This window comes from Podarcis filfolensis (assembly GCF_964270895.1).
Source record: "Podarcis filfolensis genome assembly, chromosome: 13".
Classification (NCBI taxonomy): domain Eukaryota; kingdom Metazoa; phylum Chordata; class Lepidosauria; order Squamata; family Lacertidae; genus Podarcis; species Podarcis filfolensis.
The window spans coordinates 44,778,522-44,795,849 of record NC_139615.1 but is presented as its reverse complement, the minus strand read 5'-3'; the positions used below and the strand labels follow the sequence as shown (position 1 = coordinate 44,795,849).

Below are 17,328 nucleotides of genomic sequence, written 5' to 3'. Positions count from 1 at the left end.
ACAGAAGGAGTGGCTGGTTGAGTACAATGGCGAGTGCCGATCTCATGGGGGGGGCTTTGGGATTTGTTTTGGGGGCTCCTTTGATTGACTGTTATGGAGGAAAGGAAAGGAGCTGGTTGACTAAAATGACGGGCGGCAATCTCATGGCGAGGGGGGGAGGCTGCCACCGCCTCATGTGTGTGTGGCTAGTTAATGCAAGCTGAGGGGGTTTTTGAATGCTGGACGCCATTTTGTTGCACGTGCTGCTGCAAACTTTGCAGTGCAAAGCCAGGCCGGGGAGCCATCTTAAGTTGAGGCTGCATAGGCCTTGTGGTGCATGTGATTCAGATTCTATTCAGTTGAACCTCTGGTTACAAAGTTGAACCGTAGACTGTCCCTGGGACAGGTGAGGCTGCCAATCCCTTATTTTCGAGGCTGCTGACCCCTTATTTTCAAATCTGAAAGTTGACAGCTATGCTGCCAAGACTGTTGTGCCCTTGGTGCTGGCCACTTGATTTGTCTGTGACTGTCAAGAGCCCAGCGCCAGCCGCAGTGGGGTAACAGCTTGCCCACTTTGCTGCTAGCATGCTGCCACCTGGGTGAAATTCAGCCGGGACCTGGGACTGGCCTACGGGCCATGCAGCTTCCTCACCCATGCCATACATGAGGGTGGTGAATACAGCACAAGACATTCTCAGCCTGGTTCTAAGAATGGATGTGAATGTCATTCTGTCCGGGTTTTTTCAACGAACTGACTTAATTCACATCTCCCCATCTAATATTTGGATTGGAACATAATTGTTCTTCAGATTTTGTGCATCCCAAAATTCTGCAATACACCTCTCATCTCAAAAAGCGATTCAAAAAAGATTAAAGACGTGTGTTTTGGGGATACATAGAGATGCATACACTGTGATAAAATAGGTATTTAAATATGTATGTAAATAAGCTACAAACTTAAGTATGCATCTAATCACGAATTTCAGTACAGCGTTTGTTAAAATGCAGATTAATACAAAGGCTGAGACCTTACCTGCCCGTGGACTGTCTTGCCAGAGTGGTGCATGCTCTAGTTATCTCCCGCTTGGACTACTGCAATGCGCTCTACGTGGGGCTACCTTTGAAGGTGACCCAGAAACTACAACTAATCCAGAATGCGGCAGGTTAGACTGGTGACTAGGAGCGGCTGACGAGACCATATAACACCGGTCTTGAAAGACCTCCACTGGCTCCCAGTACGTTTCCGAGCAGAATTCAAAGTGTTGGTGTTGACCTTTAAATCCCTAAACGGCCTCGGCCCAGTATACCTGAAGGAGCGTCTTCACCCCTATCGTTCTGCCCGGACACTGAGGTCCAGCACCAAGGGCCTTCTGGCGGTTCCCTCATTGCGAGAAGCAAAGCTACAGGGAACCAGGCAGAGGGCCTTCTCGGTTGTGGCGCCCACCCTGTGGAACGCCCTCCCATCAGATGTCAAAGCGATAAACAACTACCTGACATTCAGAAGACATCTTAAGGCAGCCCTGTTCAGGGAAGTTTTTAATCTGTGATATTTTAGTGTATTTTTGGTCTCTGTGGAAGCCGCCCAGAGTGGCTGGGGAAGCCCAGCCAGATGGGTGGGGTACAAATAATAAATTATTTTTATTATTTTTATTATTAAAGATGGGGACTTTCAGAAATCCAAGACAATCTGAAAGCATGCACAATGTTTTAGAACAGGCATCCCCAACCTTCAGCCCTCCAGATGTTTTGGACTACAATTCCCATCATCCCTGACCACTGGTCCTGTTAGCTAGGGATGATGGGAGTTGTAGTCCAAAAACAGCTAGAGGGCTGCAGGTTGGGGGTGCCTGTTTTAGAAGCTGAACAAAATGTAGAGATGAAATTATTACTGGTGCTGGTGAAGGATCGACACATTTCCCCACTTTGCCAACATATTAGCCACAAGGCCTCCCAATGTAACGACGTGTATTCTTTTATTAGGAAAATAAATACGGTGTCACAATTCTCATCAGCTCAATGGAGCCACATTAAATAAGTCTTTTATAGCAGAGCACAGCTCAGTTCCAAATCTAAACATAGCACAGGTCTTCTGAAAGAGTATTTCACTTTGAGAAATACTTTGCATAGATTCCAGCAGCAATATCTCTGTAAGGAGTGTCTGAATCAGACTTGGTCCGGGGTATGTGGCAGAGTCTACGGAAAGCAGGAGAACGAAGCAGGAGGTTGTGCGAAAGGCCCATGAAACTCGAGGAGACCCAGTACAAAGCCATTGCCTGAAACCAGAGACGAAAGAAGCATTACTTTCAACAAAGCCGGGATGCTGAAAAAGTATCGCAACCACCCAAGAGGACGTACACTACCTTCCGCTTTTAGGAATATCAAATGCTGAAAAGTAAGTGTGTGTTCCAGTTTTCGAATGTTTTTCAGAAGCTGAACATCCGATGCGTCTGTGGACTATTGTTTCCAGGGCACCTGCACCAATCAGAAGCTGCGCCTTGGTTTTCGAACATTTCAGAAGTCAAACAAACTTCTGGAACGGATTAAGTTTGGAGCTTTTGGTATTTATTTTGCGTTTTTGTTTTTGAGGCTTTTTCGGTTGTTTTTGTGATGGTGTGGAACCCAGTTCAGCTACTGATTGAATGTGTGACTGAGGAAATGGATAAAAGACCCCCATTCAAATAATGACTATCATCAGTGCAGCTAAGAAAAAAAAATCAATTTTAATTTTCATCATCTACAATACCGTCTTATTTATTCTATAGTACAGTACATTGATTATTGCTTTCATTTTATGGACCAATGGTCTCATTACATAGTAAAATCCATGTTAAATTGCTGTTTTAGGGGTTGTTTCAATTTAAAAGTCTGGAATGGATTAATCCGTTTTGCATTACTTTCTATGGGAAAGAGTGCCTTGGTTTTGGAACGCTTTGGTTTTGGAACGGACTTCTGGAATGGATTAAGTTTGAGAACCAAGGTACCACTATATGTGGAAAACTTGATGGGATACATTTCGGCCCACCTTCCTCCAAAAAGCTCAGGGTGACAAAGTGCTCAGTCCCCTATTTTATCCTCCTCCTAACAACCCCCTGAGGTACATTAGTGTAAAAGATGGTCCAATCACCAAGTCTGAGGGGAATTTGAACCCAGGCCTCACTCCAGCCACAAAATTTGGCTCTTCCAAATTTATGAAGCCGTCTTAAAAACTGGAGCATCTTAGAAGCAATATTCTGCCCAGCTTCAGCAGGGGTCTGTGTGGAGAGGGTAACAACGTTCAGATTTTTGGGCATTGAATTACAAGAGGATCTGTCCTGGAGTGTCAACACAAGGGGGCTTGTGAAGAAGGTGCAGCAGAGACTGTACTTTTTGAGAGTTTTAAGGAAAAACCATCTTCCGCAGAAACTGCTGCTTGCCTTCTATCACTGTGCCATTGAGAGCGTGCTCACTTATGGCTTATGTGTGTGGTACGGAAGCTGTACCACCCAGGACAGGATGGGGTTGTGCAGAGTTGTTAAGGCAGCAGAGAGCATTGTTGGCTGCCCACTCTCCACCTTAGAGCAGATTTATGCCACAAGGTGCCATAGGAAGGCACTGGACATAGTAAAAGATCCATCGCATCCTGGTCACTGTCTCTTCAAGCTCCTGCCGTCGGGACGGAGATACAGGACGATGAAGACAAGAACGAGCCGTCTTAAGAACAGCTTCTTCTCCAGAGCGATCTCGGCCCTGAATGGGAAGCCTGGACTTTGAAAGTCATCTAATCTTCCTTGCTGTACTATACTGTATTGTTTTAATTAGTGTTTTTATGGAGCAGTCAAGTAATTTCGTTGTCCCTGAGAGGGGGCAATGACAATAAAGATATTATTATTATTATTATTATTATTATTATTATTATTATTATTATTATTATTAACATAGCAGGGGTCAGCAAACGCTTTCAGCAGGGGGGCAGTCCACTGTCCCTCAGACTTTGTGGGGGGGCCGGACTATATTTTCGGGGGGAAATGAATGAATTCCTGTGCCCCACAAATAACCCAGAGATGCATTTTAAATAAAAGCACATATTCCACTCATGTAAAAACACCAGGCAGGCCCCACAAATAACCCAGGGAGGGGGCCTGTACACACTGCTGGAGCATATTATTACTTCTTGAAATGAGGCCACGGCACACAAACCATTTCCAGGCTCCAAACTGGAGAATTAGGGGCTCACTCGCAATGGGTTTCCCAAACCACCTCAGAGCCTGGAAGAAGCATTGGCCCAACTCAGCGCTCTTGTTCTAGTCAAAACAAAATAAAAAAATTCCTTCCAGTAGCACCCTAGAGACCAACTAAGTTAGTTATTGGTGTGAGCTTTCGTCTGCATGCACACTTCTTCAGATACACTGAAACAGAAGTCACCAGACCCTTATATATAGTGAGTGGGTGGGGAGGGGTATTACTCAGAAGGGTGGTGGGAATGGGTGATTGGCTGATTGGTGTGGTAGACCTGTTAATGACTGCAATTGGTCTTACAGGAAAAAGCAAGGGGTGAGATGGCTAAAAATAGCTTTATCATGTATAATGAGATAAGAATCCAATGTCTCTATTCAGACCAGGTCTCTCCATGGTTTTAAGTTTGGTAAAGGTAAAGGGACCCCTGACCATTAGGTCCAGTCGTGACCGACTCTGGGGTTGCACGCTCATCTCGCTTTATCGGCCGAGGGAGCCGGCGTACAGCTTCCGGGTCATGTGGCCAGCATGACTAAGCCGCTTCTGGCGAACCAGAGCAGCGCACGGAAACGCCGTTTACCTTCCCGCTGGAGCGGTACCTATTGATCTACTTGCACTTTGACGTGCTTTCAAACTGCTAGGTTGGCAGGAGCAGGGACCGAGCAAGGGGAGCTCACCCCATCGCAGGGATTTGAACCGCCGACCTTCTGATCGGCAAGTCCTAGGCTCTGTGGTTTAACCCACAGCGCCACCCACGTCCCTTTAAGTTTTGCGGAGTTTGGAGTTTACAGGGTTAAAACTCCTTGGTGTCCTGTATCTGGGGAGTGGCCTGAAGCAGACAGGCTTTGTCTGATTTGTCTGTGAGAGTTGCTTTCACTTTTGACTGAGAGACTCTGCAGAGAGACTGTGTGTGCTTTTAGCATGGGAAAGATGCCAGAAAGCTCCGATGGAATGAGACTGATTTATGGCTTGTAAATAAACGCTTTTAGAGATAGCAACGAACTGTCTCTGGACTTGATTTATCCCTCTATCTCACAAGGACGGCAGGACCGCTGCAACTCTGTTTTCCTGCCCAGGTCAGCCTCAAGCCCCAACAACAGAGCTATGCAGGGAAGCGCTGACTGGACGGCAAGATTTATTCCCAAAAGTTTGGTAATAAGTTGCAATTCAGCAACCTCTCTTTCCAGTCTATGAAATTTTTTTGCAATGAGACAGTTACTTTGAGATCTTGTATAGAATGTCCTGGGAGATTGAAGTGTTCTCCTACTGGTTTCGCTGTCTTGTGATTCCTGATATCAGATTTATGTCCATTTATCCTTTGGCGTAGGGTTTGTCCTGTTTGTCCAATACAGAGAGCTGAAGGGCACTGTTGGCATTTGATGGCATACACAATGTTGTTCTAGGTTACTTACTGATGGTACAGTTGCAGCGATTGGAATCATAAGCACTGAGACACCTCGGATGAAGTTAGTGCCATACCTCTGGAGCCGGGACAGTTCGGTTTTCCGCAAAGCAAAAATCTGGAGAGACAAATTTCACTTGTAAGAAATTTGGGGAACAAAATGTCAGCTGGAGCATCGAGGAGGCAAATATGCAACTCGGGAACTGATGCGTACAGGTAAACACAAGTTATTATCTACGCTTTAAAGTGCTTCCCAGGAGAGCCAGTGTGGTGTAGTGGTTAAGAGCGGTAGTCTCGTAATCTGGGGAACCGGGTTCGCGTCTCCGCTCCTCCACATGCAGCTGCTGGGTGACCTTGGGCCAGTCACACTTCTTTGAATTCTCTCAGCCCCACTCACCTCACAGAGTGTTTGTTGTGGGGGAGGAAGGGAAAGGAGAATGTTAGCCGCTTTGAGACTCCTGAAGGGGAGTGAAAGGCGGGATATCAAATCCAAACTCTTCTTCTTCTTCTTTAAAGTGTGAGAACTCCCAATGTGACCAGCAATCTGCTTTACATATCAAGCTTCCCGCCTCCTTTAAAAACTGTATCTAACGGTCGAAAGACAATGTTAACTGGAACAGTTTTTGTTTTTAAGAAGTATAGCTCTGCTATTCCAAAGCAGCAATTAAATGCCATTACAGTGTTTGCTTATCTGTCTCTGCTGACAAACTGCTGTGCTATTTTATTTACAATACAGTAGTCCCTTTGTTCTCAAACGCCTTGGTACTTAAACATCTTGGACCCCAAACACTGCAAACCCGGAAATTAAGTGTTCCAGTTTGTGAACTTTTTTCAGAAGCCAAACGTGCTCTGTTTTAAGTGTTACACTGAGGCCTGTCTGTTTTTGCTATTTATTTTGTGTTTTTGTTTTTGCGGCTTTTAGGTTTTGTTTCTGTGACTGTGTGGAACCCAATTCAGCTATTGCTTGATTGATTGATTTTGTGACTGAAGTACACTGTTTATTGCTTTCGTTTTCTGGATCAATGGTCTTGCTCGATAGTAAGATTCGTATTAGATTTCTGTTTTAGGGGTTGTTTTTAAAAGTCTGGAACGGATTAATCCGTTTTGCATTACTTTCTATGGGAAAGTGCGCCTTGGTTTTGGAACGCTTTGGTTTTGGAACGGACTTCTGGAACGGATTACATTTGAGAACCAAGGTACCACTGCATAGTAAATTGCAAGTCGGCCAAATAGCTGTAGATGTGATTTGATGGTGGTCCCAGAGTCAGCCTTCCATACCTCCACTATCAGCAGATTGAGGAGTCCGAGAGTGATTGGCAGAATCCAAGTTGAGTCAGGTACAGTGAGGTCCGGAAACCAGAGGACCCCTCCTGTGGAAAGTTGCTCCTGAATTAAGAACCCTGTTGAAAAACCACACACACGGTTGGCGCATTTTGTTACCTTAAACATTCATCACTTTAGCGGATTAGGTTGAGGACAGACAAGGCTGAATCCAGACAAGAAAACATTGTTGGCAGATCTTGGATAAACAACTAACAACTTCTGGAACGTAACCTTTCTCCTTCTCCATGATTCAGATTAGCAATCGCTAGATCTATCCCTGCAGCTGGAAAGTCAAGCTGGCAGCGGTAGCTAAGGAGTCCTTTCATCAGTTCATGCTGTTGAACAGCTAACCAAGTACAGTGGTACCTTGGGTTAAGTACTTATTTCGTTCCGGAGCTCCGTTCTTAACCTGAAGCACCACTTTAGCTAATGGGGCTTCCTGCTGCTGCCGCGCCGCCGGAGCACGATTTCTGTTCTCATCCTGAAGCAAAGTTCTTAACCCGAGGTACTATTTCTGGGTTAGCAGAGTCTGTAACCTGAAGCATATGTAACCTGAAGCGTATGTAACCCGAGGTACCACTGTACAGAAAAGGAGACGCATTCAGTTAAGCCAAGGGATGAGAAATAGGCTTTGGGGAGACAGCAGAACCTCTACTCACGACCACAATCCGTTCCAGAGGCCCGTCCTTATGGAGAAATGGGTCGCTGGTAGAAGCATCGTTGTACGCAGGCACATTTGGCGGCAGCCTGCTTCTGCACATGCGTAAATCGCGGCAAACCTGGTGTTTACTTCCGGGTTTGCCACGGTCACGACTTGGAACGGCCCTAAGTAGAGCGGGACGTAAGTAGAGTTTCTACTGTACATTTTATATTGGAGGTTGCCAATATAACTTCAACTACGCTTGTTGCAGGTGTGGTGGCTCCTCTGTAAAACCTCTTTAAACAGCCCATAGCAGAGCTCCTTCCTGGCGGCAGACAACAAGAGACTACGAGACTTGTACAAAATACTCAGTCAAGAGTTACTTTATTTCTTGGCTGGTTCACAAGCATTTTAGTTGCGACTATATACAAAACTGGGACGCGGGTGGCGCTGTGGGTTAAACCACAGAGCCTAGGACTTGCCTATCAGAAGGTCGGCAGTTCAAATCCCCGCAACAGGGTGAGCTCCCGTTGCTCGGTCCCTGCTCCTGCCCACCTAGCAGTTTGAAAGCATGTCAAAGTGCAAGTAGATAAATAGGTACCGCTCCGGCGGGAAGGTAAACGGCGTTTCCGTGTGCTGCTCTGGTTCGCCAGAAGCGGCTTAGTCATGCTGGCCACATGACCCGGAAGCTGTACGCCGGCTCCCTCGGCCAATAAAGCGAGATGAGCGCCGCAGCCCCAGAGTCGGCCACGACTGGACCTAATGGTCAGGGGTCCCTTTACCTTTATATACAAAACTATTTACATACATCTTTCCACCACGGGATAAAGCAGGCATAGGGAAACTCCGGCCCTCCAGATGTTTGGGACTACAATTCCCATCATCCCTAGCTAACAGACCAGTGGTCAGGGATGATGGGAACTGTAGTCCCAAACATCTGGAGGGCCGGAGTTTGCCTATGCCTGGTATATGTAGGACTTGATCTCCTTCCGCAAGGCCTGTAAGAGAGCTATTCTGCCTGTCCTTCAATCTGAATTAGCCTGATCCTCTGTTCCCTTTCCTCTTCTATAAAGAAACCCTTTCTGGGACCCCACATTTAAATTCTTATTCACACACCTCCTTGCTGGCCCTAGTAGGACCAACTTGGCCACTTAGCCCTGGTGATCATTTGATGTCTGCTGACTGGATTTCCCCCCCCCCCCACACACACACACAAAAAAGCGACCCCTGAATTTTTGAATTTTATTGATTTTGATGCTGCATTTTATGTTGTATTCTATGTTGTTTTATGCTGTTTTAAAGTCGCGTTTTAATCAATCTTTTATATTTGCTGTTAGCCGCCCTGAGCCTGGTTTTTAAACTGAGAAGGGCGGGGTATAAATAAAAAATTATTAATTATTATTATTATTATTAACTCACACCGTGCGGGTACTCTTTCCTCATGCAGGGAAGGGCAACCTGCAATTTCCTTCTTTTTATTTCCATTCCCAGCTGTAACCAATCAGCCAAGTGTGTCACTCCTAACCTTTAAAGAAAACTTCTTTAAAGCTACAAGCACCTGTTTGTTTGAAGAATGACTTCCTAACATTTCGCGACACCAGTTTAAAAGCCTTACCGTCAGCAGCTGCTCTACCGACGCTGAAGTTGCGCAAAGCCATGGAAACACAGACCCACATTGGAATCTGAATCCATACGAGCAAGGTGGCCTTAAAAGGGTGGCAGTTGTCTCGCACGTACAACTCAGAAACAATCCTTTTCAGATTCTTCTTGAAATAGAACCTGGTTGGGCAGAGGGAAACAGAAGTGAGGGAAGAACAAGGAGGTTACAGCGATCTTTATCAAGGGGCTTACTAGCAGTAAGTGGGCAATATAAAGGAACAGAGAAGGAGTGGAAGAACCCGTAGACAGGTCTGTGGGAAGTGCTGAAAGGCCAACCGCAGAACAATTGAAATTGAATTGAAATACTTTATTGTGGAGGGGACGCGGGTGGCGCTGTGGGTTAAACCACAGAACCTAGGACTTGTCGATCGGAAGGTCGGCGGTTCAAATCCCCGTGACGGGGTGAGCTCCCGTTGCTCGGTCCCTGCTCCTGCCAACCTAGCAGTTCGAAAGCACGTCAAAGTGCAAGTAGATAAATAGGTACCGTTCCGGCGGGAAGGTAAACGGCGTTTCCGTGCGCTGCTCTGGTTCGCCAGAAGCGGCTTAGTCATGCTGGCCACATGACCCGGAAGCTGTACACTGGCTCCCTCGGCCAATAAAGCGAGATGAGCGCCACAACTCCAGAGTCGGCCACGACTGGACCTCATGGTGAGGGGTCCCTTTACCTTTACCTTATTGTAACTTGTACAACTTGTATACAGTGAGATTACACGAGCACCCCCCACTCAGCTCTCTTAGTCTTAATTCCCCTCGTTTACTGACGCAAACCCATGAAACCCAAGTGTCAGTTGCCCTGCTGTTATCTTTTCATTCAGCAGCCTAACAGCCCATGGATAGAAGCTGTTCTTTACCCTGTTGGTGAGACTAATCCTGCTTCTATATCTTCTGCCTGAGGGCAGGAAATCAAGAAAGTGCCGGCCAGGGTGTGAATCATCCCTGAGAATTTTCCTCACTCTCCTGAGGCAACGTTCTTCCGCCATTTCATCCAGCGGATTCACGGGACAGCCCATAATATCTTGTGCTGTATTCACCACCCTCTGTAGGCACTTCCTATCAGATGATGTCAAACCAGCGTACCACACCGTGATGCAGTATGAAAGGACACTTTCTATTGTTGACCGGTAGAAGGAGATCATCAAATGTTGATTGACATCGTTCTTCCGCAATACTCTGAGGAGATGGAGTCTCTGTTGGGCTTTCTTAACCACCTGGGTTGTATTTATTTTCCAAGTAAGGTCTTCACTGAGATCAACTCCTAGAAATTTAAAGGAAGAGACTCTCTCCATTGCATTATGCGCCACATACTGGTTGGCATCCATCTGTCTCGGGAGACAATGCAGGAGTGCGCCTTCGGGGATGAAGTCAAACCGTTGGAGAGTTACAGCGCCTGCTGTGGCTGTAGAGACCGATAAGGGAGAGACATGTTTTCTTGCAGCTGGGGCAGAGGAAGGTGTCCGGTTGTGCTGCTGAAGATGAACCAGGGCATTTCTTCTCTCTGCACTCCTCCCAGCGGTCATTCCTCCTTTAGTCACTGCTACGGATGCATGACCTGACTGCCTGCGTTCATGTGCAAGGGGTTCCCACTGTTAGGATATACAGTAGTACCTCGGGTTACATATGCTTCAGGTTACAGACTCTGCTAACCCAGAAATAGTGCTTCAGGTTAAGAACTTTGCTTCAGGATGAGAACAGAAATCGTGCTCCGGTGGCGCAGCAGCAGCAGAAGGCCCCATTAGCTAAAGTGGTGCTTCAGGTTAAGAACAGTTTCAGGTTAAGTATGGACCTCTGGAACGAATTAAGTACTTAACCCGAGGTACCACTGTAGTTCCGTTCCACCTTAAAAGGGTACAGGCATGATGTTTGTGTGTCACATGCCTGTTTACTTCCAGCACTCGCTGGGAACTTCCATTTCTATATAGCTTTTGTGTTGCTGCTGTTTTGCTGGAGACGAAGGGAAGCAGACATGTTTTCCTTTGTTCCTGAACTGTCCTGAATAAAATGCTGTACATTATCCTTGCACATCTCTCTGTCCGCCGCTTCTGCTGTGAGATGATTTACACACACTGCTGATAGAGCGTGCATGGGTCTCTAAACGAATGAATGAATTTATTAATACGGTCACAGACCAGCGTCAACACACACAATATCACAGATCATAAAAATATATATCAGAAATACAAAAGACAATATGAATATAACAAGGATTTAAATATAAAAATTAAAATTAATTATTAGCGTGCCCCCTGTAAATAACATTTAGGGGTTTAGTCACTATGGAATACCACTTGCTTCCTGCGATTGATTGCAGACGCACAGAACTTAGCTACATTTAATGTAGTCTTGGGATTCTTGTCCTCTAGCAGTAGTTTTAAACTATGGTGTTCCGATTCTTTCCTGGACTTTTGCAAAACAGGTGTAATAAAAGTCAAACGTATATCCTCATAGAAACGACAACGTAATAGTACATGTGAAGCAGTTTCAACTTCCAACGAGCCACAAGGGCAGTGGGTCTCTAAACGTATCTGAGGCTCTTGTCGCTGTTTGATGCTGTTCCAAGGGAGACCGGTGATCGTCCGGCTGCCGGCCAGTGGCTGGAACCAGCTGGGGGCCTGCCTGATGCGCCCATCTTCCCGGCAGTATCCCAACACCCACACGGCAGTCTTCATATCACGTTTGCGAACATTTTTGTAATGCAGAGTTACAGAGTCTGGGTCTGCGAGTGGACCTGGTGCCTGAAGCCAGCTCCCCGCAGAGCACGTCCTTGGGGATCCTGCTATCTTCCGTTCTGTGGACATGACCAAGCCAGTGTAGACGTTGCTGAGACAGGAGTGCGAACATGCTGGCTATGTGGGCTTCAGACTGTCCTGCCATTTGATGCCCAAAACCCTCCTGGCGCAACGTATGTAGGAGGCACTGAGACGTCATTCCTGACAGGCGTAAGTTGCCCACGACTCGCTTCCATAAAGCGGCGTGCACTCAACAGACAAGCTTGGTAGATCTTCCCCACAGAAGCACTATTCACATGGGAATCTTACAAGTACAGTGGTACCTTGGTTCTCAAACACCTTGGTTTCCAAACGTTGAAAAGTAAGTAAGTGTTCCGGTTTTCGAACATTTCTCAGAAGCCGAACGTCCAATGTGTCTGTCGGCTATTGTTTCCGGGGCACCTGCACCAATCAGAAGCTGCGCCTTGGTTTCCAAATATTTCAGAAGTCAAATGGACTTCCGGAAAGGATTAAGTTTGGCGCTTTTGTTTTTGCTATTTATTTGGCGTTTTAGTTTTGGAGGCTTTTTTTGGTTAATTTCTTTTGTGACAGTTCCGCTACTGATTGATTGATTGAGTGACTGCGGAAATGGCTAAAAGCCCCCCATCCAAACAATATCATCAGTGCAGGTAAGAAAAAAAAAATACATTTTAATTTTTATCATCTACAATACTGTCTTATTTATTTTATAGTACAGCACATTGATTATTGCTTTCATTTTATGGAGCAATGGTCTCATTAGATAGTAAAATCCATGTTAAATTGCTGTTTTAGGGGTTGTTTTTAAAAGTCTGGAACGGATTAATCCGTTTTGCATTACTTTCTATGGGCAAGCCTGCCTTGGTTCTGGAACGCTTTGGTTTTGGAACGGACTTCAGGAACGGATTAAGTTTGAGAACTAAGGTGCCACTGTATTCTGCTAGGTGGCTTGCAGTGGCCACGAGCAAGAGAAATGTTTAATGCCACAGAATATTATTCTAGCTGGATCAAAATGCTCTTACCTGGCTTCCTTTTCAGACCAACTCCGTTGTTTTGCACAAACGGAAACTTCATAGCGAAGGTGTTTGGCCAGGCTGTGGATTTCAGGCTGCAGGTTTTCAAGCTAGCTGGAAAGACACAGATGACTTAATTATAAACCAGTTTAGTGCTTCTTTCCCCCCCAAGCACTGTCCCTTGAAGCGCTCTCCGTTAGCATTAATGGTTTACTCTTGCTTACCTGCCAAAATGTAGACCCAGGCTCCCTAGGCATCACTATAGAAATGTAGTAAGTGGGCAATATAAATACAAGTCAAACCATGGCTCTGTCTATCTGAGTATTGTCTATCCCATGGACTGCAAGAAGATCAGACCTATCCATTCTGAAGGAAATCAGCCCTGAGTGCTCACTGGAAGGACAGATCCTGAAGCTGAGGCTCCAAGACTTTGGCCACCTCATGAGAAGAGAAGACTCCCTGGAAAAGACCCTGATGTTGGGGAAGATGGAGGGCACAAGGGGAAGGGGACGACAGAGGACGAGATGGTTGGACAGTGTTCTCGAAGCTACCAGCATGAGTTTGACCAAACTGCGGGAGGCAGTGGAAGACAGGAGGGCCTGGCGTGCTCTGGTCCAGGGGGTCACAAAGAGTCAGACACGATTGTCTATGCTGCCCGGGAATAGCTCTCTGGGGTTTCAGGTGAAGCTCTTTCCCAGCCATAGGTAAAGGTAAAGGGACCCCTGACCATTAGGTCCAGTCGTGGCCAACTCTGGGGTTGCGACGCTCATCTCGCTTTATTGGCCGAGGGAGCCAGCGTACAGCATGACTAAGCCGCTTCTGACGAAACCAGAGGAGCGCACAGAAACGCCGTTTATCTTCCCACCAGAGCAGTGCCTATTTATCTACTTGCACTTTGATGTGCTTTCGAACTGCTAGGTTGGCAGGAGCAGGGAGCTCACCCCGTCGCGGGGATTCGAACCGCCGACCTTCTGATCGGCAAGTCCTAGGCTCTGTGGTTTAACCCACAGCGCCACCCGCATCCCTCTTTCCCAGCCATACCAGGGATTAAATCTGGGGCCTTGTGCGTGGAAAAAAATTAATCATGCACCCTACCACTGAGTACAGCTCAGTATTTTGCTAGGAACGGTAGTATCCTCATGCAGAAGTACAAGTTAGAAAGTTGCCACATAAGTGCTTAAAGGCTCCATAGGTAGTGAAATATCTGGATGAGCTAAATGGTCTGGATGATGAGACATAAAATCATAGAATTGTAGACTTGGAAGGGACCAAGGGGGTCATCTAGTCCAACCCCCATAAATGCAGGAATTGTTTGCCCAATGTGGGGCATGGACTCACAACCCTGAGATTAACAGCCTCATGCTGTACTGACTGATATATATGACATTTTCCTAGGTGTACACTAGGTTTTCTAATTTTATTTTCCACATGGAGTAGCCAAAAAATAACCCCAATTCCAGGCCATGAGACAATCTGAGCAAGGAGCTCTGCAGCCTAGAGCAGTTGTTCATTTGACAGAAAAAAAAAACATCTCCCACACTTCATCCTGCATCTAGATAAAACTGTTCCCCCCTCAAAAACATATTAAATTATATGAGCTCATTTGCAAGGCGGCGGCTTTTATATATGCACTTTTAAGAAAAACTTTCAGCTAATCATAACCTAACCTAACATTTCCTAATTGGACCAAAAAAAAATATTAATCTGGTCCTTACACAAATACGCATTAAAATAACTTTTGAAGTATCATGTGTACAGTGGTACCTCGGATTAAGTACTTAATTTGTTCCAGAGGTCCGTTCTTAAGCTGAAACTGTTCTCAACCCGAAGCACCACTTTAGCTAATGGGGCCTCCTGCTACCGCCGCGCCACCAGAGCACAATTTCTGTTCTCATCCTGAAGCAAAGTTCTTAACCTGAAGCACTATTTCTGGGTTAGCGAAGTGTGTAACCTGAAGCGTATGTAACCCGAGGTACCACTGTATATGGATAAGTTTAACCGGCTTAACCGGACTCGAAATACTTTGCCGGATTTGTGTCATCCAACGTTTATTTAAATTTCGCGCAGCCCACACCGCCCGACTCCGACCCCCGACACGGAAATTCATGCCGTGCATTACATTTTTCCCCCCTCCCAGTGTATGCGTTCCACCCTCTCCGTGCGCCCCCTTGCTCCACACGCGCGCGCGGCAGCCCTCTGCAGATGCTCAGGAGCCCCCTCTCCGTGCGCCCCCTTGCTCCACACGCGCGCGCGGCAGCCCTCTGCAGATGCTCAGGAGCCCCCTCTCCGTGCGCCCCCTTGCTCCACACGCGCGCGCGGCAGCCCTCTGCAGATGCTCAGGAGCCCCCTCTCCGTGCGCCCTTGCGCACAGCTCACCTTGGCGAGGACGCGGCTCTGCAGGGCGGCGAGCGGGAGGGTGACGCCGGTGCGCAGGAGGGCGCTGGCGGCCACCACGGCGGCCCACCAGGGCAGCCCGGACGCGGCCTGCAGCGCCACCAGGCTCGACTCCATCCACGCCACGGGCGCCGAGGTCGACAAAGCTTCGTACCAGGCCCAGGACGCGGAGGGCTCTCCGGGGCCACCGCCGCCGGCGCCGCTACCTCCGGGCGCGCAGAGGGCGCGCGAGGCGCCACCGCAGCCGCGGAAAAGCAGCAGCAGCCGCCGCGGGCCCGGGCGGAGAGGGGCGCGCAAGCTGCGCGCGGCCGAAGCGGCAACCAGGAGCGCAGGGGAGGCGCAGGGCACCATCTTGGTCACCGCGCAGCGCGTGCGCCCAGGGCGCGCGGTGGCGCTCCTCCCCGCGCTCCTCCTCCAAGCCCCGTGGTTGGAGCGCCCCAAACGGCCCGCGCGCAACCCTCGGAAGTTGCTTCCCAATTGCATGCAGTGCCGGATTTACGTAGAAGCTAAACAAGCTATAGCTTAGGGCCAAAAAATTTAAAGGAGAAAAAAACTGGATGTACATTTCCAAAATGTAATATAAAAAAAACAAATAAAATTAAACCTGCAATTATAATTTCATGTTATAGCAAGTTTCTAGAGGCTAGATTAGGAGTCTTTGTAAACTGTGTTCCAAAGGAACTTTTGTGTTTGCATTAAGTTTGTTATGAATAAAAATCATTTTAAATTAGAGCTTAATAATTAATGGACTGCAAGAAGATCAAACCTCTCCATTCTTAAGGAAATCAGCCCTGAGTGGTCACTGGAAGGACAGATCCTGAAGCTGAGGCTCCAATACTTTGGCCACCTCATGAGAAGAGAAGACTCCCTGGAAAAGACCCTGATGTTGGGAAAGATGGAGGGCACAAGGAGAAGGGGACAACAGAGGATGAGATGGCCGGACAGTGTTCTCGAAGCTACTGACATGAGTTTGACCAAACTGCGGGAGGCAGTGGAAGACAGGAGTGCCTGGCGTGCTCTGGTCCAGGGGGTCAAGAAGAGTCGGACACGACTAAACAACTAAACAACAATTAATATACTTCTTCTTAATTGTATTTCAGTTCAACAATTATTTTGCTAAAATACATATTTTGTTATGTGCAAATGGCTTAGGTCCATAAATTACCATATAGCATATATTCCACACAAAAAACAGCAAGCATTTGTTGCTGACAAAGGACAGCTGGACATATAAAGGGCCCCGTTACCTTCAGTACCTCAGGGCCTCATCAAACCTAAATCTAGTCCAGGGTTTCCCAAAAGTGGTTTTTTGGACTACAACTCCCATCATCCCACTGGTCCTGCTAAATACAATGGGAGTTGTAGTGCAACAACAGCCAGACACCCAAGTTTGGGAAACCAGTCGAAAACCCCTGCAATGCAGGAATCTCAAGTAGATCATCCCATGGGAGTAGCCAGGATTTATATTAGTGGGGACACGACTCCCACCTGTCATCATCCTCCTGTCACATCCCCGTGTGAGAGCACCCCCCCCCAAAAAAACGGGATGTCCCAGCTAGCTGACAGTTCATTCCAAATCTGGAGTCGAGCCTGGTGGCGCTGCAGGCCGCGTCCAGGCTGCCCTGGTGGGCCGCCGTGGTCGCCGCCAGCGCCCTCCTGTGCACCGGAGTCACCCTCCGGCTCGCCGCCCTGCAGAGCCGCGTCCTTGCCAAGGTGGGCACTGCGCAAGGGCGCACGGAGAGGGGGCTCCTGAGCATCTGCAGAGGGCTGCCGCGTGCGTGTGGAGCAAAGGGGCGCGGGCTGGGGGTGGTGGAACGCGTAAACTGGGAGAAAAAAATGTAATGTACGGCATGACTTTCCGTGGCGGGTTTCGGTGTGGTCCGCGCAAAAGTTAAATAAACAGCAGATGACCCAAGCTAGTTGACAGAATGAACTGTCTCCATGACGGTTGTTTTAAATTGC

The 17,328-nt window shown here is 47.5% G+C and overlaps 1 protein-coding gene across 1 annotated transcript; it reads right to left on the bottom strand.

The window, feature by feature from the left end:
- Positions 1-1,935: 1,935 nt before the first annotated feature.
- On the bottom strand, positions 1,936-15,738 carry COX18 (cytochrome c oxidase assembly factor COX18). The gene is made up of 6 exons (XM_083583449.1): positions 15,349-15,738; positions 12,982-13,082; positions 9,172-9,335; positions 6,872-6,993; positions 5,604-5,711; positions 1,936-2,252 (listed from the first exon to the last, which is right to left on the bottom strand). Exons 1-6 carry the CDS (start codon positions 15,715-15,717, stop codon positions 2,082-2,084), a joined length of 1,035 nt encoding a protein of 344 aa, XP_083439575.1. The 5' UTR covers positions 15,718-15,738; the 3' UTR covers positions 1,936-2,081.
- Positions 15,739-17,328: the final 1,590 nt, after the last annotated feature.